Genomic DNA, 25,934 nt, shown 5'->3' with positions numbered 1-25,934 from the left:
AACGAAATTTTGTTAGTAGCAAAAATTTATTACTTCATCTTTTTCATGTTTGTGTACAGATGCTAAAAATACAATGCTTCATTTTGGTAAAAACCAAAAAATGCCGAAATTATAGCAATCCTGAAACAAAAGTTGCTTGCATCATTATATCAGAACTTAACAAAATGACAAACAGTAAATGCTGCCACTACGTTTGAACAAAAACTCATTATGACCCACCAAACAAAATGGGTTAAAAACCTAGGATGTGACTTTGGGGTTCGGCCGTTGTAAAAAGGTTAAGAACCACTGCTTTAACTTAAAGACCGTTCATTCTTTAGGCGCAATCGTTTAACTTATTTTTGTAAAATTTTGTTAATTTTCATTTTTTTTGTCAGATTTTAGTTTGTGAAAATAGAAAATGCCAGGTGGGCTCCAACTGTTCCATTTGCTTTCCGTGGAATGTTCGGCTTTGACCTTACGTTTGTACGAAACAGAATTTACTTACTTAGCAAGCAGTTTCGTCCTGCAAACCAGGGCTGACACACGCATTTGTATCCATTAGGCAACTCAACACACGTTCCATAATTGTAACGTCCCGTGAACGCGCCCCGGTTACAGCGCGGAACGTCACACGAGGGGGGATTGAAACGCGATTCCTAAAGGTCTCCAGCACGCAGTCCACACAGATAGGGTGTTTTGTAGATCTTATATTCAAACACTTTCAATGAAGAATGAAGAGGACGGTGGGAGGCGATAGAAACGAATAGGAAACGGTTTCTACAAAGACATGGTATTAGCACTGTGCTTTAAATGTAGAATGTAACTTTAAGCTCACCAACTGTTATGGGAACCGGAAGAAAACAAATAACATGGGCGATCCCAGAAATCACTGTCACACACCTAAATACACAATAAAACATGAGACCACAATATGCCATTATGACGTCATACACAATGCTTACCAAGCCATGTAGAGCAACAGTGTAGAAAGTCACGCTTCACGTGATTATCGTATAAGAACGCTGCATAAACAATTACAACTTTAGCAACTTGAACGAACCCAACTACACGTACAGTACGACTATTAAAAAAGGGAAATGACATTTAGGTCATTGCAGTTTAGGTCAAATTCACAGCGGTTAGCATTCATTATGGTAATTCACAATATTGAGTCATTAAACACATATATACGGGTGACACTAAAACGCTGAATGGGCGGGACGGGCGGAATGGAGGGCGGGACGTCGCGGGAGATGGCGGGACGTCGTGAAAACCGCTAAATATCGGGTGAAATTGCTGACGGTTGGAGCTATTAAGGTTGGGATGAGGTTTTATAATAGAAAATCATTAAAAAAAATTCCGCCGAACACTACATTCCGCGCCCGAAACGTCCCGCCATCTCCCGCGACGTCCCGCCATAGCATTTTTGCCTAATGTCAGGAAATAGTTGAATAAGTTTTAGGCAGGGACATTTTTTGATTCATATACTATTATAAAACCTCAACCTAACCCTAATAGCACTAACCGTCAGCAATTTACCCGATATTGAGCGGTTTCCGCGACGTCCCGCCCATTCAGCGTTTTAGTGTCACCCATATATACAAAGTGACTCACCAATAATCGTCAACACGACAATAAACAGCTTTTCTACAACAACCGACGCAGCACCGTGCTCCACGGAAGTCAGCAACGAAAAGAACTAAACCACGTTGCGTTATTACACAAAACTGGCAGTCCATTGTTACGTCACACAACGCACTAGGTTACAACCACTGATCTCTATAAACCCTGGATTGCGCTACTGGCCGTCACGGTTGAAGCAAATTGAAGCGTAATGGCGGCTCAAAAGGAAGCCCCAAAAATGCATTGCGGGCAATGGGGAGAGAGTGGAAAAATGACGATAACTTTTGTTTTAGGCATTTGTACAGCGATTTTTGCAGATATGATTTGTAGATTAATAGGACGCATGTATTCGAGTGTGTAATAACCTATAAATATGCGTAGATTGACTGTGATGTCTATTAGTGTAGGTGTACTGGATATACGTTATTAAGTTAGTGTTGAAATAAATCATTACTAAGTGGAAATAAATGTTTTATTATGCAATATAAGTGGTTTGCGTGCTTTTTTAAGTATTATGACACTGCAAGATTACAATCCAGCCTTTTTCGACAACAAATACACTACAGAGGGATTGGAAACAGATTAAATATTTTTTGTGTGTATACTGTTCTACTTCCACTGTGTATGTTTTGTAATCATTTCTAACACTGTCTGTAGCATGATATGCTGCACATTTTAAACTTAAACAACTTTGAGGTTGTTGTTGTTTTATTTTGTGAATGCACCATCTGTTATAATCAGGGAGTCGAACCGCTTGTCATATGGGTTCAGGTTCGGTTCGGGTTCACTTGGTTTTGTTTTTAAGGGTTCGGGTTCGGTTCAGGTCTTTAAAAATGTAAATTTTCGGGTTCGGGTTTTGTTCCGGTTTGGGCAAATTATCCGGTTCGAACCGGTTTGCGGTTTTTAAACCGGTTCAAATTTTTATTGGTTTCAATTTAATTCTCCCCATCATTACCTGGCCTTATCAAACTCCAAAAAAAATTTGCCCGTGCACTGTTATTTTTGACACGCCCTATAAGTGTTATGTCGTGTATTCTTCAGTGTGCTGTTTTGAAAAAAAATCACAAAATGTAGGCTAAATCAGACTGCATTTTTTACTGGTTCGGTTCCGGTTCGGGTCGAACGCCAAACAAAATACGGGGTTCAACACCGGTTCGGGTTTTAAGAAAATCGTAATTAGCGGTTCGGGTTCGGTTCGGGTTTAATGAAATTAACCGCTCAAACCGGTTCGCGGGTTCGGGTTCAGTTCCGGTTCGACTCCCTGGTTATAATGGTGATCATCTGACAAAAAATACAGGATATCTGTATGAACTTGGCTGGTGTATTTGTTGCCTTCAGTCCTGTTTAGCAAGAATTTAAGTGATAACTGGTGTACAGGTGTGTTTTTGCAGAAAATTGCTTATTAAGTAGAATAAAAACAATATTTCATGATTCTGACTGAAATAGTACATAAATAGGCAACTCATTTGGGTAGTTAAACTTGTCCACCCTAACTGCTATGATGTCTTAAATGCATTTATATGAACATGTATCTCTTTGAGATATTAGAATTTTGTTAAGAGTTTGTAGTTTGAGAATTTACAACATTAGAAAACAATTTATTCAACACATGTTGGTTGCAAACTGAAAAGGGTAGATTAAATGAGCTAATTGTGAGCTTAGATTTATGGTTTGTAACATAAAAGCAAAATAATGTTGAACCTACTACAAAAAAACTTTTAAACAGCCATATTTTAGCTCCAATGACCTTGCTGACAATTAAAAACAGCAGTTTGGATCAGCACAAGGTGATGCTAAATAAAGTATCACATCGTCTTGTGTGAAGAAAATAGCCATTCTTGTTGGATTTGTGTCTTAAATATTAATAAATGCATGTAAACTACTTATACTGCACAATAAAACATTTATTACCACTCAATAATGATTTATTTCAACATTAACTGAACAATGTATTCCCAGTACACATACACTAATACACATCACAATCAATCTACGCATATTTATTGGTTATTACACACTGGAATACATGCGTCCTATTAATCTACAAATCATATCTGCAAAAATCGCTACACAAATGCCTAAAATAAAAATTATCGTCATTTTTCCACTCTCTCCCCATTGGCCGCAATGCATTGTTTGGGCTTCCTTTTGAGCCGCCATTACGCTTCAATTTGCTTCAAAAATCACCCAACCGTTCAACGGAGTAGCGCAATCCAGTGTTTATAGAGATCAGTGGTTACAACACAAGTTGTACTAAGGAAATGCGGGAATCTATAGAAATCGGCAATTACTGGAAAATAAGATGTAACAATAATGTTTGCAAGGATTTTCACGGCAATGCTCCTGTAAAGACCTGTAATTGATCAAAGTACAATGTTCGAATTACAAAATTTTCCTTCTGCAGGGCCAAAACAAGGACTTTGACCGCAATAAAGTCTTTCAGAGGAAAATAAATTTGTTTTTAGTTTTAATTGCTTCCAATTACCTATTTGTAAGCAATAATGATGCAGAAAATGTAATTAAGTGTTACAACAAGCTTGGATAAACAACGTTTAGGTACAAACACCATACACAGTTTGTTTAAAAATGTCTGAATGTATGAACAATAATATCCAACCTTATCTTTGTTCTGAAGCTGTCCACAAATTTACAAACACATAAACATGTTTTGCAACAAATTAAGATATGATACTTTCCATTTTAACTTTTAACATAACAACGTTGAATTAAATTTCAACATAAGCCTAGTTTATTTGTAAAAGGAAAGTTTTAATGAAACTACTTGAGTTGTATTTTATGATTACCATCTTTGCAATTCGCTAATTTAGCCAGAGCAAGCAGAACCATGAGTTTCACGACCCTTGACATTTTACAACCTTCTGCTGCGAACCAATTGCAATAAATGAGCGCCCAATGATTGGGGAACACTTCCTAAACATGCTCGCAAACCTTTTTTGTGGATTTACGTCCTGCTTAAACGCTTTAGTTATCACGTGACTGGATTCAAAATTTGGGAGAGAACTAAATTGCGAAAGATTTTTGCCTGATAGATTTGAGGTTTTATTGCGGTATGGGCAACTGATGAGAGTTATAAGCATGTTTTTGCAAATGCAGGTTCGTTATGCGAATTGTAAAAGGTAGGTAGCCTACATGCTTAAAAACAAATGCTCGTTTTAAAAAGATTGCTCCTTTATGCACTTTGACCAAAAGCAAAATGTAACAACAACTTTCGCAACAAATTTGCACGCAAGTAATAATTAGATGCATAACCACATAAATGATAGGCTAAGTACGAGATTACACTAAAATCAAAACTAAACCAAAACGTATTTTGCTTTTTATGTATAATTGATCCTTCCTCGTCCAACAAAGTAACGGAATGGATTTGGCTGTCTTTGAAAATCATTAACAAACAGGTAACCTGAAAACCTTTTCGAATATTCCTTCAAAAAAATTATCTCAAACGAAATTGTAGTTTCAAATACACAGCACTACCACTTACAGTGTCCGGTGCATTGGTAAAAGTTCGACCGCTTGGTGTAGATACAAATACTTTTACATATCCAGTAGCATGTCTAAGTATACCGATAAAAAACGCAGTTACGGTGCGAAAACAGACCTTTAGAAACCTGTTGTGTAAAGTAAAATTTACACATAAACAACGTAAGCGCTTTTTATTAGTGTTTTGTTCATTTAAAGTGATTTAGATACAGATACATACATATCACAGGCTTTTCCAAAAAAGCATTATTTCTCTAACATTAGGCCATGGACACGGGATCCTAAATTAATATGAATAAATTTTAAAAAAGCTGAAAGTTCCATTATTTTTCGCTAGTATCCCAATCCCAATAGAAAATGAGTTTGTTAAATATCATAAAATAAAACGTTATCAAAACTTTACCACAATACCATTGTCGCAAACTAGTCGGGTCAGATATCCCTACTGTTGCTATTTGTGTTGACGCTGTCTTTGGCACACCGAGAACTTTCGAGATGTTTACTGTATTCTCTCCACAATAGAATGACCTCCTTTACAAAACCACACCACAGCTCACAAAAACATCAGGTTACTCAAGGTCAGAACATGGCGTGATGCTAGAAACCATCAGACGCATTGTTACGTCATAGAACGTCTAAAGTTGTTAATGTTATGGGCGATTTCAAAACACTATACAAGTAAATTTGTGGCAACCATTTACTTCTCTGCAGTTTTCATATATACCACATCCTTATTTTTATCACTTTTTTGCCTTGTTATTTTACGAAAGCAAAATGTTTATTGCCAAACAAAAAAACATCACATATAAACCGACAGGATTTTATTGCGTGCACAAAATAATCAAGATTTCAATATCAAATATTAATTATTATCATACAACAAATTAAACACAATGGTAAATGTATCGCTAGCTGATCTTGTTACAAATATACAAAGCTTATATATTACCAATGCAAACAGGTTTTGGGTTCTATCAAGTTAATTTTTTTCCGCAAAGGCATGTACTAAAAAAGTTCATAAAAGGCAGGAAACAATAATTTGTCAAACTATTACAATTATACCATTGTGGAATTGTCGTTTGTCTGAGATATCACTGCAAAACAAAGAGCAGAAATTATTTTTCAACGAAATCTCATTTGGTTGGTAAAGCTTTAACAACAAGATCGTAGATCATAACACGCCAGGCACATTTGAAGCGTACAGATTCAGCCGGCCACCAACCATGCACGTGTGGCAAGGCGTGCTCTTTTAACTTATTCGCTTTAGTATTCGTTTTGGTCTGTTAAAAGTAAGATGCACAACAACTTTTTACCCCTTTTGCACTTGGGCCCAATATATCCAGGAAGGCAAGAGCATTCGAACCCATTCCATCTGTTTCGACAAGTTCCACCGTTGTGACAAAACCTAGTGTTTATGGCATCTTCATCTGTTAAATATATATCTTTATATATCAGGCGTCGATTTTCCCCAATGGAAGTTTGAACAAACTGTTTGGCTTTAACGGCTTAACCCTGTAATATTTTCTTTTAATGTCACCACGTAAAAAAGATGCGAATTCTGGCTAAAAAGCATGCCAGTTCAATATGAACCCACACTTATTGTTTTATTTGAGTGAATATCTCACTTACATCTCACCAAAATATGCTTTCCAGTGCACCTCCAATGTTTGGTTACCCAGACCCAAGCGTTTGTGTGTTCTTCTTGCAAAAACTTTAAATCCGTGTTTTTTTATTCTTATGTAGCTCTGATCGAAACGATGGGGCAGATCTTTATAACCCACTACAACGGCAGAAACACCTACAGCCAGAACTTGGTAGCATTTGTCATAGGGTACTTTAATAGATTTTATGTTTCTGTGACCGTATTGTCGAGGAACAGAGTAAATGCCACTTCTGCAAAAGTGATTTAATAGTCTCATGCTCTTGTATAGTATTTGTATCAATGTGATTTGTTTGTAAGCTGAAGACAGCACACACAGTTTCGACCTACAAGCTCCATATCTGATTGCAACCTTTGTCTATTTTCAACGAACATCTTATAAGTTTATAGAGAGCTCTTCTGGCAAATGGAATTTTATTCCGACGTTTCGATGTCCTACACAGGTCGTCTTCTATAGGGTAAATTCATTCTTTTTTCCTTTGTTTATCGTGCACTGTACTAGTCGCATTCAGTGTTATTTACCCTGATGAACAGACATCGAAACGTCGGAATAAAATTATATTTGCCAGAAAATCTCTCCATAAACTTGATATTATGCCTGGCAGCAGTAGCTTATATATTGAACATCTTATAAAACGCTTACCAATTTCGCAATTTACGACACTAAATCGTCTGGCGCATATGCAACAAAACCACTCCTGAGTATCGACGCAAGTGCCATTGTTCTTGCACGGGCCTGATGCACATGCAGGAACATCTGGAACAAAACAAATCGAATAAAAATGTTAAAAATCACTATTTGTTTTAACGATACCTAAACACGCACGTGAGGTGGCACCAAGAAACTTTATTGCACAAGAAATAACTTCTATTGGTACGCCAAAGACTTTTTAAAAAAAAACTTCAGCAAACATACAGCCGATTTTGCTTTTAGTCAGTTTACGCCCGTTTTCAACATTGTTCAAATACTTCTTTTTAGTTTAATTGATTTTATTTACAAACATCACCTTTACTGTTTATAACTTTATATCTTGTTCTGGACGATGCAAATACAAACAAATAAAAAGGCTCTGTATAAGTTTTTGTTTAAGAGATATTTACCGCAAATTCACTTACAAACGTCACAAAACCTTCCAGTATATCTTTCTGCACAAGTGCAAACGAATCCATCAATTGCATTTCTGCACGTTCCGTCGTTCCAGCACGGGTTGGTGTCAAAATTTAATGGTTCTAAAATCACCAATATTATAGCATAATTTTAACGCATGTTATAATGAATTTTACCCACTAAAGTATGCTTTCCATTGAATTATCAAAATGGTCTCATTTTGATAGTTGTTCCAATTGCTTGGTAGCTTGACAACAAAACCCCACAGGTAAAGCTCAGTTTGTTGAACTTCCTCAAAGTTGGAAGTATCGTTACGTATTGAAACTTCCAACTTGATAGCTTTTACAATTTTGCAGCTATTATATACCACCGTCACATTTTTACTTTCTGGTGTAATCCTGTATTTAAGTTTGGAAAGCATGTATCCTAAACATAAAAAGATTCGTTTACCTGCTTTCTCAAATGAGTGTCGATTAAATCAGCCTGTTTCATGTAAAAGTGGTCAACAGTATATTCATTTTTCATAGCTTGACTAAAAGCGAGAATATAGCCTATTACCTTTTTATTTTGGAATATTGCGTTTTGTTTTTTGTTTCTGTGTCAAAACTTTTGTTGAGACGAGGTTGCTACTGTTGGCATAATTGAACTTTTGTAATAAAAAGGTGAGTTTGAACTATTCTGATTACGTTGTGCACAAAGAAATTTACTTACTACGGGTGCAATTTTTTCCAGCATACGAGGGTGGGCATAAGCATTGGTAGTCATTTGCCGATTCAACACACCTTCCATAGTTCTTGCAGGGTTTCGCGAGGCAATGCACAATTTCTAAAAAAAAAACGGAAGACAAATTAAAGAGAAGAGATTTTGCTGAACGAAAGTCATGTTTTCCATTTTACTTGCTTGTAATTATCAAGTAATCTATTATTTGGTTTAACGCGGTAATAAGTTCTTTATAAGGTAAACTGACAATTAAACTAGGGATTTTAACATACATTTTAAACGACTTCGATAAATTTAGAATATTGTTTAGACGCCTTGGTTTTAGTCCGGTCACCAGCACGCAAAATTATATTATATGGAGGGCCCAAGTATCAAAAAAGTGACGTTGTAATACACTCCAAAATCGATGTATTTAGACTATTTTTTTATCTAAAAAGCAAAAAAAAAATATTACATTAAACAATGCCCTAGTGTTTGGCATCAAACATAATTTACGTTTCTGCAAGGATTTTAAAATGTAAATCTAAAATTTGGACCGGCTAGGTGTGCAGACAAACTAGATTTTTGTCTCTTATTACAACTCTACATCCAGAATGTAGGATGCAAGTCATGAACTTTGCAGATAAATACCTCACAAGGTTCTAACTGGCTCCTGTTGACGAAGCTAGTGTAGCAAACAAGATAATTTACTTACTTTTGTCACAAAATTTTCCCCAGTAACCTCTCAGGCATACGCAGTCAGGACCGGTATTGCCATTAATGCAGCCTCTAGCATTTACGCAAGGGCTCTTGCAACATACTTGCTGAATCTGTAAATGCAAAGCAACTTTAAAAAAATGTCTAAAAGTCTCGCACATCACATGAAAACACAATTGCTAAAAGTGTTGTTTTATAGATGCTGAAGTTTTTATATATTGTCCGTTTGTTTCAGTGATTCTTCTTTTTGTTACGAAATATGAGGTTTGGTATTGTTTCAAGTCACTGCACATAATTTTTAAGCTTTGTTTGCTAATTGACAGCAGTTTGATAAAATGAAATGTTTCTTGATTGATTACCAACCAGTTTCCTACCAAAATATGCAGTGTATTGTAGCCTTGCGTATTTCTGATTCCACCCATGAAATAAATGGTCAGTTCTGATGACGCCAACCCGAAATCCCCATTCAAAAATTCCCAATAGAGCTGTGCGAAAGGTGTCGGGGTATTCCTGTTGTCCTATAACTTCGGTCAAAATTTCCGTCGCTGTCCCGTTTACACATTGCTCGTACGGTACGTCCATGGTTTTAGAATAAGGAGGGACATATTTATGGGATCCGAGATCACGTTGCCCGCTTATCTTAGTTACTATGAGAAAGTAACGGTACAAGTTGAGAGTTTAGTAGTTTGTAATGTCATACTCACACAGAATCAATAAATGCAACTTTTCGTTAGAAATTGACTTACATAACTAGCAAGTCAATCATTTTGAACAATTTTGGTCTTATAGCTACATGTATGTATATATTATTACTTTTAATCACTGAAAAGCAGTATGTAGTGGTAGGGAAAAAATTAGCGCTTCTTTCAACGCTAGAGCGACTTTCATTGTCTTTCAACAAACGGGATGCACACATGTCGGAACATTACATGTTGTCACTTGAGCCGTTTTTTAAAGCGCGAAGTATATATCTGCAACGTTTAACTACCAGGCTTTGTGAATCACTCGATTCGAATCGATTTTTACGTGTTTGAAAAAGCACATCAAAATAAAACAAGCAAAAAATGAAACATACCTAAATCGCAATTTGAACCTCCAGTGCCTTTTAGGCAATTGCAGTTGTATCTGTTGTCAAGGTCTGTGCAAGTTCCAGTATTGCAAGGATTTGGTTGACATTGAGCGTACACTAAAAATACATTAAATTTTTTTACTAGTCTTAAGAAAAACTGTTTTTGTTTTACACATAATTTAATCAGCAGAGCCAAGTAATAACATTTGTGTACATTTAAAGCTAGGAATGCACACACTGGTTACGTAAGGTCGGTGCGTGCAAAAATTGATAAAAAGAGGCTACTCTATGCTCCGGCTATCGCATCAGGCGATAATGGTAAAGGTTTAGATCTTTTTGCATTGTTAAGTGTGGGCGACTGTCTTGCACATCGCTTCACGACCGGAAGTGAAAAACAGAGAAACTTGATTGGAAAACTTTTTTATGAGGGCGAGACTTCGCAACCTGGATATAACCGGCCAACGACAAATTTCGTCGAAAATGCAAATTCTGAGGCCGTCTTGCTTCAGTTTTTTTTATAATAACGGAAGTGCCCAGTCAATCGCGGTCTACTGTTAAATAACGTTTAAGTCCCATTTTGGTTGCGAGGAGTGCGGTGAGTATACGTCTTTTTATCTGGTATGATGTTTTACCTTGTTAAATGTCCGTGGCTTAAAAATCTGGTCAAATGTCTGTGACTAAAATTAAAAGGGAGTAACTATCCCAAATTTTAGTCGTCCAATGTAGGCAACGCAACGTACATTGTATACTTACCTCGTGTATTGGTTTTGCGGTGTTAATACCAGACTGGTTGGTAACGGTAGACTGCGGGCTTCATACGTAAACTTAGGTCAAAAATAGCTGCTTCCTACTTATAATATTGCATGAGCTTGTTAAAGGCAAGTAAAAAAGGCCGGCGCGTATCTGTTTGCAGAACGTCGATTTTCTGCGAAACGGCACTTGTACGAAAGAGCGATACGATATGTTGACGAGGTGCTAAAGATGCGACTTGCGCTAAAAAGACGTGACACAGACTTTGTACTCTTGTACAGGCTTTGTACTCTATGGCAAATCACCGTTTTAGTGGTTGTTTAAATTTGTAGACAAAACAGATAATTTTCGTCAAAGGTATTCAGTGGAGTTGGATTAAGTTGATTCTAAAGATTTAAAAAAACATAGAGTCACAATACCAATAAAACAATTGCGAAGGCGGAAATAGCTGCACAACGTTTTAACGTTAGAAAAGTAAAAGGAACGATTGTCAGATAATGGTTGACCGAGCTACATCTACACTGTATTGTAAAGCGTTATTAGAAGGCGTGTTACTCGTAGAAAGGAAACAAGATAAAGCTGTGTGTTTTTAGATGTTGTTCTATCGAGAAAGTAAGTAGGTAGTTGAGAAAGTAGAAGTGTATTTTCCTTAAAAAACGAAAAGAGTACCTTGTACTATTAATTACGTTTCCATTGAGTGCATTGAAAGGTTAAAGTTTTGTCCAAAAGCAGATCGCATAAATTTAACAATAACTCGACGTAAATTTGTTTTATTTAACAAGTAACTGTCACAAAAGTGTTACATTCATAGATTGACGAACAAATTAGCACAGTTTATAGAACCAATTCTCATAACGTCAAATTTGTGTTAACATCCGAAATCTAGGCCAACATGATCTACTTTTTTTAAACAATCACGTTAAAACATGACACTACATCGATTCATATGTATGAATTATGTCGAAATACACATGATCTGTACTTATGTCAATAAAGACGTAGAGTAAACCTTTCTGTTGACAAACTCTATTTAAGCTCAAACCAGTAAACTTAAAAAAGCCTACAAACTCAGTCTTTACAGTCAATTTTTAAAACTTATGCAGCTTTCAGAAAACTCTGCTATGTAGTACTTGCTGATTAGGCACAATTTTTAACAAAACATATAGCGTGTCATATTACTGACAGGAATTAAGGACTTATTTTAGTTTAGTACCAGATGTCGCTTACCAATTTTGTCTTTGGCTAAATAAATCAGAACTAACGCAGCAACAAAAAATGTAACCTTCAACATAACGCTTTGCAAGAGCTTGAAAAGAAATGCACTTTCAACTGCTGCAAGCACATATCCAGACCCTAAAAACTCGTGGGAAAGCGTTTTCCAAACTGATGCGCGATGCACGTTTTTAATCAGATGTGTCGCAGGCTTGTATTGTTTCCTGTGCAACCCAATAAGCTTAATTTGCCCAACGCACATCCTTGCTGTCAAGCAATTGTACAGGACTGAACGCCTTTCGACTTTATTTGGTTTGTAAGCAGAAAACCACAAATCGAAGTTTTATCTATGAACAACATAGTCAAATATATGCGTTAATAATAACCGAGGTAGCAAACAATTTATTTTTGTCTTGGTTTTCCTCTCAAAAATAACAAACATAGAATTTAGTGACGCAGCAACAAAAATTGCTACGTTTTCTGGAATCAAACATAAGATATAATTTTCAACGTATAATTTCAACACTGAAATCAGAAGTGTTATATATATACCAGCGATTACGGCACCTTCATAAATAACTTGACCGGCTGATTTGGTATTGCGCCGTTTAAAGGCCTGGTTTACTATGATTTATATATGAGTGTATCATGATCGCTGGTTTGCATGAAAGCTTAAGAGTTGATCCCAGTGTGGAGAATATGTTCGTCTTATCTGATTAATTTTCGAACTGTCGGGTTTACCACGCAGTTGGCAGAGCGCAAGTTTCGAAAAGGCTACTGTCGTGGGTTGGAATCCCATCGAAGGCTAGATTTCTCTGTCGGTTTAATGTTGTCGTTTTTCTCAGGTCCCTTTATGTTATGAATCCTTACATTGTTTTACAAGTGCTAGTTTTTTTATGGCTGAAACAAAACATTAAAGTTGATCTTTACAACTAAATCATATTCTTAGCAATTCTCTTTCAGCACGAGTTTCTACAATATGGCGATAAAGACTATTGTAAACAAAAAGATTCTTCGACTCCTAGCAATTGGAGTTGGCTGGTTTTTCATTTCAGCATTTTTTCGCGGACACTTTAAAGTCAGCAAAGAACAAACTGATTCCTACAAAGAGAGGTTTAAACGTCACGATCCCAGAGACCACATTGATACACAACCTTTCAATGAATCATGCAACAACGTACTGCTCCATATGAACCAGGGTGAATGGATACCTTTGGCTAACCCAACGCATAACAGCTCTTACTACGACAAGGTGTATCATGATTACTGGATGCAAAGGGGTATCACTGAGAAAATTTGGAGAAACGATGGAAAGTGTGGAAATTCAAAGTAATTACTTTTTTATGTTCTTATCTCATTTGTTAAGTAAATGGTGAAAAATGAGAAAAATGGGCTTTATAATCTGCAATAATTTGCATTGCTATGTTGTTGAAATCAGCTCCTTTCCAAGTTAAAGTACTATATACACAGTATACATGCATCGGTCCATAATATGCATGTCAAAAAGAAGGATGTCACTATTTACAAACTAACTTAAGCCCAGTTTAATGCTCCCTTTAAAGCAAATTTTGTGTGTGACTTTTAGAGTTTTCTGGAATAAAAAATAGAGCTTAACCTGTTCAATTAATCGTTAGGCTGTTGACACAGACAATACACTACGTTCAAACAAAAGTTATTTTATATTTAACTAATAGCATCAGGAAACTTTACTAGTTTGTAAGATTTATCTTATGCTTTCGCTTACCAACAACTAAAATTAAGGCCCGTTCTTTTCTACATTTCTCAAGCTAATCTCTTACTGAAGAACATGAATGCAAGTTACATGTAGTTTGTTTTACAAGTTGTTTGATTTTTTGACAGCAAACTACCGAGAATATCGGGGTCAAAGTGGCCTGTTTTGGCAAGCTGGTGCGATGCATCAAGCGATACCCCGTGTTGCAATAACACTATGGGAGGACATTGCGTGGCATCCAGTGCGTCGGCATGTGACTGTCCGAGGTAGATCAAAGTTAATGAAAGTCTTAAAGTTTTGTTACAGTTTTACAAATTATTTTAGAAATTTAGCTTATTTTTATTTTTTATTTTTTCATTTTTTAAGCGTTTTTATTTTCCACAATATAACTTGTGATTCTTAGTTGGTGATAAATGCTGGAAAAGAAATTGAATAAGAATTGCTGTCCTAATAAATATCAAAACATGGGTAACAAATAGCCTATATAGTTTATAGAAGTAACTGTCGCGTTGGTTGTAAAACTCATGGAAATAAACGTTCAACTAAGTTAGAAATATGTTTTTGCTCGTGTTAAAGATTTTGCACTAAAGTATTGGATCCCAACTGTAGGTCTTAAAGACGCTTTCAGTAGGTCACAGACCCACATTAACTTGTATTATTAAAACTGATCATAAAAAACGCTTGTGACATTTGTCCAAGTTTTACAGCATGTAATGAGCCAAATCGCTTTCAACTTAATATTTGGGAGATAAAACAAAAAATGCTACTGCTATTCTAGAGGGACACCTCTAACTTAAAATGTAAACAACAAATTAAGTTCAACTCTTTTAATTACAGTTGCGTTGACATGAGAAAATATCATCATGCGGAAATGTGCGAATGGAAGACGTACAACCAGAACTGCCAGTGGCGTAACTACTCAAGTCCAAAAGAAGCATGTGAAGTGATTGAGAGGTCCCCATTTAACGACTTGTACTTCGTTGGTGATTCGCTTATCCGAAACATGTTTTATGCACTTCTAATGATCCTTACCGGTGATCCTATGAGTGGAGCCTGGAGTAAATCAATGAGCAAGGAGCAGAAATTGTACTGTCAAGCTGAAAGATTTTTCTTGTACCAATGTCGCAAAGCAATTCGTTCCCTTGATGAACTCGATAATCCTGGGAAACTATGCGGAGGAAACAAGCTAAATTTTACAGTCAATGCTATGATTTCCTACCGCGATCCTTTGCACAACCGGTTTCAGAAACTTGTATTTAACTCTAGGGGTAACAAGGGAACGATTATTTTTCTTCACGTCGGTTACCACATGAATCTTAATTCAAAAGTAGTTATTTGGGAATACTTAAAACCTGCCTTAGCCATACGGGACAATTTCTATGTAAATACAACCAAAATAACTATGAAATGGCCGCAAATATATTTTGTTCCCCCATTATTTCCTGGCCTCATGAAACCTGTAGCACACTTGTCTCGCCAAGGTAACAAAGCTTCTGCTGCGTTTTCCAACCAAATGAAAGAGTTTTGTTTAAAAAATGGAGTAACTTTTTTTGATGTGCGACCATTTTCCAAGTTTGTTCACAGCTTTGACGGAACTCATTACGGCCTTGGCGTTAACTTGATGAAAAATCAGTTCATGTTGAACCACTTTGAATCAATAACGTGACCGTGCCAAATAGAGAAAGTATCCTCCCGGAAAAAATCTAGTAATATTTTACTGTTTTTGGTTCAAGCTCATATGCATTTGGAAACGTTTTTGTTTTGCGTTTCCGAATTCGAGACTGTTAACTGGTTCCAACTCTGACGTTGAGACAATCCTTTATTGTTTTACAGCTAAATGCGTGCTTACGTTAGTGGGTTTACTCAATTTTTATTTACATAATGTCTTTGCAATAAATCAGTGCGGTACTCCTTTTCTCTTTGTCATCATTTTGCGTTTTTTTCGCGCGCGATCCTCAGTTACTATTTACTAAATGCAACCGTTTCGCGTATGTAAATAAATCGACCTTTGAAATAGATATGGAACTGTTTATACTTTATACATTGTCAGAAATGGACTTAATGGGGAAAATGAAAACAAACACTGCGTTTTGCAACCTTGTCATCCATTATTTTACACGCTTTTATCGGTCATAGGCTACGTAAAAACGTTTGTAAACCATAAAAGCGACAACCTATTTTAATTATTCAAATCACGGCAAAATTTGTATTTAAGACAAAGTTGTTTGGTATCTTGATGAATTTTAGCCGATCAAAAAACAAAACAAATTTGTAAAACGTACGATTAAATAAAACGGTTAGTGATACAGAATCAAAACAATTCGTTGGATGTAAACCACTGCAGCGAACCATTAAGCATTGCATATTTCCCTGAGTCACCGTATGACGCGCGTTGTATGTAACGGAAGTGGTTAACTACTTGAGGAGCAACGTATCAATTTGTTGACAGATTTGAAAGTCTTTTCACAGATAAATGTAAACAAACCATATGCTGCGGATTTAAGCATTTAGGAAAGACTTGTGGCTTTAAAAAAGTTGTTATTTGGTGAAAACGTTGTAGTAAAGTGTATGTACAACTGCGTAAAAGGATTTAAAAATAACATGTTTACATTTTATTAGGCTCGGAATATTTGCTATGTTACTTTACAGTGTAATATTAATATTTTTTTCTTGTTTGGTTCTACAATTTGCTGGTTATGGAACATGTCAAGGTATGTAAAGGCTCATAGTAAATTAGGCTTAGTTTTTTTTTTATAATTAAATTTTTTTAAGTAGGCTCAGTTCAGGTTTAAAAGTTTACATGAGGCTTTCATTTCCAAACTACTTTAGAGTATATTTTAAAACAGTTTTTTTAGATAAGCAAGGTGTTAGAAACTTCAACAGATACATTGACAAACCCTTTACTCATGCAGGTATTGAGTGTGCTAATAGGACATCAACAGAAAATTCAACTTGTCTGCTGTGTAATTATCCCAATATAAGGTAAAGTTAAATTTACACTTTGCACAAGTGCACACGTGGTGTAGTAGGATATGTTATTTTACTGACTGTAGTTGTGAGCCGTTTTTGACAACTATTTAAAGTGGACAACCCTTTTGTTGGTTGGTTCATGACACTAAATATAAAACTTTGGCTTGCTTCACACGCTTAAGCAAACGTGACAATTAGAGTAGTGGTTATAGGTAAAATATTCGCAATAATCCAAAAAAAGCATTTTGCAGAAACGTACCAGACTTTTTGGATAATATTGTAAACGTTACATTACAAACACCGAAGTGCACAACAGCGATTCTTGAAGCATTTGCAACAAACGTATATTCACTATCTACAGTTACAGTTTCTTTGACACTATGATTTTGGGTTCAGTTTTTTTTTCCTTACAGTTGCACAATGGTTCACGAAAACAAAACTTGTTTGCTGCACCGAGACTGCATCTGCAACTACACAGTCACGTGTCAAGGTGTAACGCCTTGTGACGTGGGCTGTCCAACTCATTACAAATGCAGCAATAGCGACAAATGCGTTCTTCGCTCAACTGTATGTAATGATGTTCCATGTGACGGTTGCCCTGACGACGATGAGTGGGAAACCGGTATTGGGTTTCAATGTTTTAAGAATGGAAGAACATGTCGTTTGCCACAACAGCTGTTATGGGACAGCGTCCAAGATTGTGACGATGGCTCCGACTTGTGTTATGCGCAGTCGTCAAACATCATGGATGGAAGGTATATGAAGAAAAGTGCAAGCTCTAAAAACAAATTATTAACCATATTTTTTTCAGGGACATACGGACGTTTCCTGGCGTTACGTTTGTCAGTCAACGGTGTACTAAGTGTCTTGACGGTTCCATGATGCTTCCTCGTTCAAACGTTTGTAACGGTGTTGTGGATTGTCCTGATTTGTCCGACGAGTGTCTGTGTCAAGACGGAGTCGCTGATATCTGTAACCACGTAAAACTCAGAACTGACAGGTAACAGTCACATATTTTTCTCGTTATATGACTGTGTTTGCATTCACTGTTGGTTATCATTACAACAGTTACTGTCGTGATATTTTAAAGCAGTGGTTCTCAAACTTTTTTTGGTTGCGACGCCCCCGGAAAAGTTTTCTGAACTTGCGACCCACCAGCAAATGCAAGTTAATGAGGAAAATTATTATTAAAGTTGCGTTTATTGATACAACAACAAAAAGCCACGTGGTACTATTCTGCGACGCAGAGTTGCAAGTCGGGCCGGGCATTTCGGGCCGGGTTCGGGCCGGGTTCGGGCCGGGTTCGGGCCGGGTTCGGGCCGGGTTCGGGCCGGGTTCGGGCCGGGTTCGGGCCGGGTTCGGGCCGGGTTCGGGCCGGGTTCGGGCTTGGGTATTTGTGAGAAAACGGGCTTAAAACGGGCCTAACTTTCTGTTCCGCGTTCGCCATTTTTTTAAATACAATCACTCAGCTAAGTAACAAGTCTCTGGCTTTGACCTAATGCCCACCCTACTCTAAAACGTATTGTTTACGCCATTGTCTACTATTGTTCATTGTGTTTGTTGTGTTTCTCTTTTTTCTTTCTCATCCTTTGTTGCAAGGCTTTCGTGAATAGGCCTGTCAATCAAAATTTCGGGCCTAAACGAGCTTTTCAAAAACGTTTCGGGTTCGGGCCGGGCTTCGGGCTTACACTTTCGGGTTCGGGCCCGCTTGTAACTCTGCTGCGGCGCCCTTGGAAAACTGCAACGACGCACCAGGGCGTCGCGACGCGCAGTTTGAGAACTACTGTTTTAAAGCACAGCTCCGATATGAACACTATTCATTGGCTGTTATAAACTGGAAAATATTAGACTAAAGCATGTCGTTTTAATGTTATTTTTGTTTTTTCAAGAAATCCTGTGAGCCCCAAATTACAATAAGGTACGAAAAAGGGCACCGCAGAAAACGAAGCTAAAAATTGTGTTAAAGCTGGAATCAACGCGTTTAGGGAGATCTTTATGTTTTTTTTTCTTAAAATGTCCTATCGGTTTTGTTGCTCTGTCTACCACTGATGACTAAAGTCTGTCAATTCCATATATGTTTGTTCAGGACATCTTCTCTCTGTCACCCGGGACAAGTTCGCTGTGAAAACGACAACTTTACCAAATGCATCAACCGCAGTTCTGTGTGCGACGGAGTTGTGGACTGTGCTACTAACTTAGACGAAAAGTAAAGTGTAGCATGTTTCACAGAGAAACCATTCACAAATTAGTCACCTTTCTTTCTACAGATTTTCTTACTGCAGCGGAACATTGCCTTGTGAATCAGGTCTACTAAGTGATGCGAGCGAAACTTGCAGGTTCACATTGTATTTCAACGTAAACGGTTCTTAATAATAACCCATTTCGTTTTGTCCTAGCAATTTGGCCGTTGTCTAACACTTGGTTAAAAAACTACCAGTTTTGATCAGAGGCTAGTGGTTAAACGATAATGCAATGAAAAAATTTGATGAGAGAAAATCGAAAGTTAATAGTTGGTGAAGTAAATTGCTTAATTTGACGCCATAAGGACCTTTGTTGTAATTATCCACTAAATAAATTGAGCAATAGCCTGCCATAAACAATAAGTCTAAAACGATAATAAAGTTTCAATTTTGTTTTTGTCGCTTAGATGCAGTAAGGTGGATTGCTCAAAACAGAATCCAAAGAAAACCGTTACTGGTGTTTTGTGCGATGGAATCGAAGATTGTGTACCTTTCATACCTGGATTGGCCAGATGGGTAAATCCACCTGGTTTTCCTGCAGATGAGTGCAAAGCTGAATGCCCAAAGAAAGTTGGAAGCTTTAATTGCACTGATGATTTGATCCATGGTGTTTCAAATCCGCCAAATGTATTTACCTGCCTAAAACCAGTGAGTTACAATTAGGAAATTGTTTGCACATTTTGTTTTCATGAAATAAAATACACATACAAAAAGTATAAGCAACATACTTAATGCTTTTACTACCGTATGTTCTAAAAATAATAACATGGGCTACAATACTTTAACGGAAACCAGCATCCGTTTATGAAAAAAATACTTTATGTGGTTGGTGGGTCAGAACAAAGACGCAACCGTTTAATGGCAGTTTTCTAAAACAAAACTATTTATCCAGTGCAATGCACCCCTAAATATACACAGCACATTTATATAACAGATAAAATTGGGCAATCTGCTGGTCAACATAACGGTGCGCTTACCTGGTAAACACGAGTGCGACGGAATCGTGGATTGCCCTGTGGACAAGATTGATGAAATGGATTGTCCAGATAGGTACAGTTGATTTTATTGTTTTCATCAAGCAATGTGTTTGAAGGGAGACCTAAAAAGACCTCAGTCTAAGTGGCTACATTATCACAAAAGCAAAAAAATGTTGTGGCAAAAGTAGTTAATAATTGGGTATTGAACCATGACATACTACTAATTTTTATCGAATTCGGGTTAAACCGGTTTGGAAGATCGACAGAGGCTATGGTATAGCCTTAGGGTTTTTTCGAAAATTGGATCAAAGTTCATGGTTTTCGATTCCGGTTTAAACCGGTTTCGACGTTCGGTAGGAGGCTGAAACCGACTAGAACCAGTCGATACTGGAATATTCGGCCGAAAACCCACCCTAAACCGGATTTTTCTTCGAATTTTTGACCTCTAAAAATCGAAAAAAACAAGAATGGCCATAGCCTTAGGGTTCTATAGAAAATCGGATTAAAATTTCTGGTTGTCGATTCCGGTTAAAATCGGTTTGGACGTTCGGTAGGAGGCTAAAACCGGTTAGAACCAGTTCGAAACTGAAATATTCCGGCGAAAACCCACCCTAAACCGGATTTTTCTTCGAATTTTTGACCTCCAAAAATCGATAAAAAACAGAAGGGCCATAACCTTAGGTTTTTTCGAAAATCGTGTCAAAATTTCTGGTTTTCGATTCCGGTTTAAACCGGTTTGGACGTTCGGCAGGGGGCTAAAACCGACTAGAACCAGTTCGAAACTGAAATATTCGGGCGAAAACTCACCCTAAACCGGAATTTTCTTTGAATTTTTAACGTTCAAATATGGAAAAAACGGAAAGGCTATTGCGTTAGGGTTGTTTCGAAAATCGGATTAAAATTTCTGGTGGTCGATTCCGGTTAAAATCGGTTTGGACGTTCGGTAGGAGGCTAAAACCGGTAAGAACCAGTTCGAAACTGTAATATTCCGGCGAAAACCCACCATAAACCGGATTTTTCTTTTAATTTTTGACCTCCAAAAATCGAAAAAATGGAAAGGCTATAGGTTTTTTTCGAAAATCGTGTCAAAATTTCTGGTTTTAGATTCCGGTTTAAACCGGTTTGGACGTTCAGTAGGTGGCTAAACCCGACTAGAACCAGTTCGAAACTGGAATATTCCGGCGAAAACCCACCCTAAACCGGATTTTTCTTCGAATTTTTGACCTCCAAAAATCGAAAAAACAGAAAGGCTATAGCCTTAGGGTTTTTTCGAGAATCGTGTCAAAATTTAGATTTTGATTTCGGTTTAAACTGGTTGGGACGTTCGGTAGGAGGCTAAAAGCGGTGAGAACCAGTTTGAAACTGGAGTATTCCGGCTGAACCCCACCCTAAACCGGATATTTCTTCGCTTTTTTGACGTCCAAATATCGAAAAAACGGAAAGGCTATAAACCTTAGGGTATTTTCGAAAATCGGATCAAAATTTCTGGTTTTCGAATCCGGTTTATATTGGTTTGGACGTTCGGTAGGAAGCTAAACCGGCTATGACCAATTTGAAACTGGAATATTTCGGAAAAAAAAACTTACCCTCAACCGGATTTTTCTTCGAATTATTGACCCCCCAAAGAGATTTCATGTGCTGGTGTTTCAATTTTTTCCTCTAAAGATAACTGTATTTTCCCAATACTCTTTGTCTTTCCCATACCACCGCTTTTATTTTCGTGATAACGTCGCTTTCCCACTCCCTATTTTTTCACATTAGGTAAACGACGTTTTTCCACTACTCTTTTTTACCTATAGAAGAAACACCACGAATGAGTTACTACACCCCTAGCACAAGTACTACTACCGATATGAAATTAGTTTTAAAAATTTAGATCCCTAAATGAAACGTGCTTGATCTATTTACAGATTCCCATGCACAAGTGGCGTCTTAGTGAGTATTCCTTCATCTAAAGTATGCAATGGATATAAAGACTGTGACGATGCAAGTGATGAGAGCAAAGAGATTTGTCCGGATAGATTTTACTGCTCTTCGCGCCAGGGTTTAAAGGTAAAAAGGAAAACAATACACCGTAAGTTAGTACATGGAAAGGAAATACTATTTCTTAAGCAAACTCATATTCACACTGAAAAATGGAATCACCCATCTCGTAACTTGGTAGATAAGTATTAATTGAACTTTATGTTAGTAAATTTAAGTTGATAAATTGAATCTTTCAATAAAAATTTCAATAAATTTCAATCTTTAATTTTAATAAAATGCTGAAGTCGTTGTTTGTACGAAATGTACAAATCCCATAATGTTAAGAACGAATCTCCGAACGTTTTCATCAACTTAGATTTAGAGTATTTTATGTGCCTATTTTGCAGATGTCTGTATCAAAGTCTGTAGTATGTGACTTTAATCACAATTGCGACAAATTTGAGGACGAAAAGAATTGTACAAACGATGGAAGATATTACTGTGAAAGCGGAACCCCATTTTTCATTAGACAAAGTCAAGTAAGGTTCATTATGCTATTATCTGGTATAATCATATGCTTCTATCTAATATTTTTTACAGATTCTTGATGGTCTTGGTGATTGCTCTGATTGGAGTGACGAATGTTCCGAAACATTGCACTCAGCTCCAAATATATTGTCTTCGCGATACGAACTGATTGCAAATCCATTTCTTCGTGCAATTGTGTGGATAATGGCGATTCTGGCTTTCGTCGGAAACTTGGTAAAACTCATTAGTTTCAACATTCTAACTAAGTATATTGGAGCAGAGTTGCAAGTCGGGCCGGGCTTTTAGGGCCGGGTTCGGGTTCGGGCCGGGTTCGGGCTTGGGTATTTGTCAGAAAACGGGCTCAAAACGGGCCTGACTTTGGGTTCCGTTTCCGCCATTTTTTAGTAACAATTTTTTTGTCCTAATGCCCACCCTACTCTAAAACGTATTGTTTACCCCATTGTCTACTATTGTTCATTGTGTTTGTTGTGGGGCCGGGCTTCGGGCTTCGGGCCGGGCTTCGGGCCGGGCTTCGGGGTTATACTTTCGGGTTCGGGCCGGGTTCGGGCCGGGTTCGGGCCGGGTTCGGGCCGGGTTCGGGCTTAGATTTCGGGCCCGCTTGCAAATCTGCACTGGAGTGCTTTTTTATACATACAACAAAATCAATTTTGCTGAACTTCATATTTGTATTGAAAAAAAAGACGAAGCATTGATATATAAATCTAAACGTCTTTAGATAGTCATCATTGGCGAAATCAAAGCTCTGAAGAAGATTTTCGACAAGGACCGTGCTGCATCACTGCGCACCAATCACATGTTGGTGTTAAATCTAGCTGTTGCCGATTTTCTAATGTCAATTTACCTGTTCATGTTGGGAATAGCAGGAATAGTTTACAGTGGAACTTATTGCTCCAAGTCTCTAGAATGGCTGAGTAGCCAATCGTGTGTTGTCATGGGAGTATTGGTTGTCATATCAAGCGAAACCTCAGTGTCTACCATGTTGTTGTTGACTCTTAGCCGTCTATACGCAGTATCTAAGGTAAATTCAAATACCTATTACATTGTAGTATAGAGCCATCAACATATTTGTCACGGAAAAAAGAACCGTGTAAAAGTCCACATATGCTTGCTACCAAAATCTCATTTTTTTCAATGCTACATAACACCGTAATTTATTTTACAGCCGTTTGCTGCCTTGGATAAACCGAGTTTTCGTTTTGCTCTTGCAATGGTCATATCTACTTGGGCGGTTTCCATCACTATTGCCCTTGTCCCATTGGCGACGAATCTGCAGAGCATGTTTGTAGATCAAGCTTTAATAGAAAGCAATCCTTTCTTCAGGAACGTGGTTATTTCGTTTGATGCTGCAAAAGACTTCACCGTCAAACTGTTAACGTATTCTCAACACCTTTCGGTTCAGTCAGACTCCTTGGTTCAACAAGTATCTAGTATTACAACTTGGAATGAATTGCAAAAGTTCTATTTGGCACATCCTTTACTGGAAAGTGATTTGAAAATTACCAAACTATTGGGGTAGGTTGGGTAAAGTTAATCCTTTAACTGCTGAAATCGTTTTGATAAAAATTAGCGTTTAGACAAGCTCTTGTTTTTTAATGCTTTTAGCAAAATCGGTATAAGATAGGCAAAAACTTTCTGCTGGTAAGGTGTGGGTATAATTTTTTTTTAATAAAGAAAAAAATGTTCGATGACGTCCTTTTTTCAAATTTTTGTATAATTGCAGTTTATTTGTGTGTTTTTTATGATAATTGTACATCACTCTCATTTATTTTGTAGGTATTACAGTGCTAACAGTGTGTGTATTCCAAACCTGTTTGTAACACGTGACGACAGACATTGGAAATTCTCTCTTGCATATTCCATTTTAAACTTTCTTATGTTCATTTATATTGCGGTTACATACATTGCAATTGTCTTCAAAGCTCGTGCGTCGGCAAAAAAGACCGGACATGGCGACAAACTATCATCAGGTTGTTTGTTGTTGTTTGTTTGTTTGTTTATTAGTGTGTAAGTGCGTTTATTAAGTTCTACATCAATTTGCTTCACAGATATTCAAGCCAAAGTCATTCGTCTTATCATTACGGACTTCTGTTGTTGGATTCCATTGTCCATTATGGTTTTTGTCAACTTTGCTCAACACAACATTGATAACATTTCATATGCTATAGCTGCAATCGTTCTGCTCCCAATTAACAGCGCCCTAAATCCAATTCTTTACTCAAATATTATCGATAAGTTATTTAGAAAGTGCAGACGAGCAGCCGGGGAAACATCGTTTTCAAAATCGACTGCTAGGAATACAAACACAAACTAAGGCTACAATAATATTTTGTTTGCTTTCTTTCTTTATGGAAAACATAAGGATTTGAATTGTTATTGTGACTTTTTATAAATAAATATTACACACAAATTAATTTTATTACCCTGTTGCCTATTAAGCAAAGACTAATAGCGTTCAAATCGCAGAAATTATCTGTCGTAAATATTATTAGTTTTGTAAACTTTAAATTCCTATTGTAAAAGTTTTTGTTGTGTACACAGTGATGTGGTATAAACCAAATTTTGTTGTGTTTTTCAATGCTAATCAAAAGTAATTGTTAAAACGACGTTCTTTGTGATTTTGTGTAGAAAAAGCTATTGCTCAGTATTTGTTTATTATCACGATTGTTAAAGCTTGTTTTGCATTAATGATTATTCGTTTTTTTTTATTGATAAAAATGTAATGCCGCGGTATCTCATTATGTTTATTTAATATTGTACGTTGTGTATCGTAATGTGATTCTTTTTGATTGGATTTTTTAACGCACCACTGAAACGTAACATATGCGTACATTAAACGCCGACTTATCTGGACTTTATGAAACTCGTGCAAAATTGTGCAAAAAGGTGATTTCACAAGGGCAGCAGCTTTTAATGTAAGTTTGAAGGACGATAGTGTGACATATGTCAGCAGGATGAACGGAATTAAGAGCCTGTAATGTCAGTGCACTGTTGTTTTTTCTTAACACATTTTATAATGCTTTCTGCGTTACACTTAGCAGGAAGCACCTTGACAGTACGAAGATGAAAATAAACGGAGAAAGTAATTTAGGTTAGATATAGGAGAAAAGAAAAAACGCGTAGGGTAGTTACACCAGAAAACTGTTTAAAAAGTCAATGCACTTTGGCTTTAGTTTTGTTTTA

General features: G+C 37.0%; 3 protein-coding genes across 4 annotated transcripts; 2 read left to right on the top strand and 1 right to left on the bottom strand.

The window, feature by feature from the left end:
* Positions 1 to 5,868: 5,868 nt before the first annotated feature.
* On the bottom strand, positions 5,869 to 12,518 carry LOC145230234 (uncharacterized). Of its 2 annotated transcripts, XM_080095615.1 has the most exons (11): positions 11,113 to 12,518; positions 10,366 to 10,476; positions 9,665 to 9,937; positions 9,289 to 9,403; positions 8,586 to 8,699; positions 8,055 to 8,300; positions 7,883 to 7,996; positions 7,410 to 7,523; positions 6,743 to 6,904; positions 6,420 to 6,533; positions 5,869 to 6,200 (listed from the first exon to the last, which is right to left on the bottom strand). In XM_080095615.1, the coding sequence occupies exons 3-11, from the start codon at positions 9,710 to 9,712 to the stop codon at positions 6,163 to 6,165; spliced, it is 1,065 nt and encodes a 354-aa protein (XP_079951741.1). In that variant the 5' UTR covers positions 9,713 to 9,937; positions 10,366 to 10,476; positions 11,113 to 12,518; the 3' UTR covers positions 5,869 to 6,162. The 2 variants fall into 2 exon arrangements, with proteins under 2 accessions (XP_079951741.1, XP_079951742.1); XM_080095616.1 differs by lacking the exon at positions 6,743 to 6,904 and having other exon boundaries at positions 12,337 to 12,518.
* A 317-nt stretch (positions 12,519 to 12,835) lies between these two features.
* Positions 12,836 to 16,071, top strand: LOC145230233 (uncharacterized). Its single transcript, XM_080095614.1, has 3 exons — positions 12,836 to 13,650; positions 14,182 to 14,319; positions 14,891 to 16,071. The coding sequence occupies exons 1-3, from the start codon at positions 13,301 to 13,303 to the stop codon at positions 15,717 to 15,719; spliced, it is 1,317 nt and encodes a 438-aa protein (XP_079951740.1). The 5' UTR covers positions 12,836 to 13,300; the 3' UTR covers positions 15,720 to 16,071.
* Positions 16,072 to 16,708: 637 nt separating this feature from the next.
* Positions 16,709 to 25,118, top strand: LOC145230645 (uncharacterized). The gene is made up of 15 exons (XM_080096115.1): positions 16,709 to 16,764; positions 16,966 to 17,035; positions 17,437 to 17,778; positions 17,835 to 18,023; positions 19,110 to 19,229; positions 19,291 to 19,359; positions 19,671 to 19,911; positions 20,198 to 20,313; positions 22,151 to 22,292; positions 22,613 to 22,744; positions 22,806 to 22,967; positions 23,470 to 23,772; positions 23,917 to 24,266; positions 24,528 to 24,721; positions 24,800 to 25,118. The coding sequence occupies exons 3-15, from the start codon at positions 17,444 to 17,446 to the stop codon at positions 25,063 to 25,065; spliced, it is 2,619 nt and encodes an 872-aa protein (XP_079952241.1). The 5' UTR covers positions 16,709 to 16,764; positions 16,966 to 17,035; positions 17,437 to 17,443; the 3' UTR covers positions 25,066 to 25,118.
* Positions 25,119 to 25,934: the final 816 nt, after the last annotated feature.

This window comes from Phallusia mammillata, chromosome 5 (assembly GCF_965637545.1).
Source record: "Phallusia mammillata chromosome 5, kaPhaMamm4.hap1.1, whole genome shotgun sequence".
Classification (NCBI taxonomy): Eukaryota; Metazoa; Chordata; class Ascidiacea; order Phlebobranchia; family Ascidiidae; genus Phallusia; species Phallusia mammillata.
This window is presented reverse-complemented; position numbering and strand designations above follow the sequence as displayed.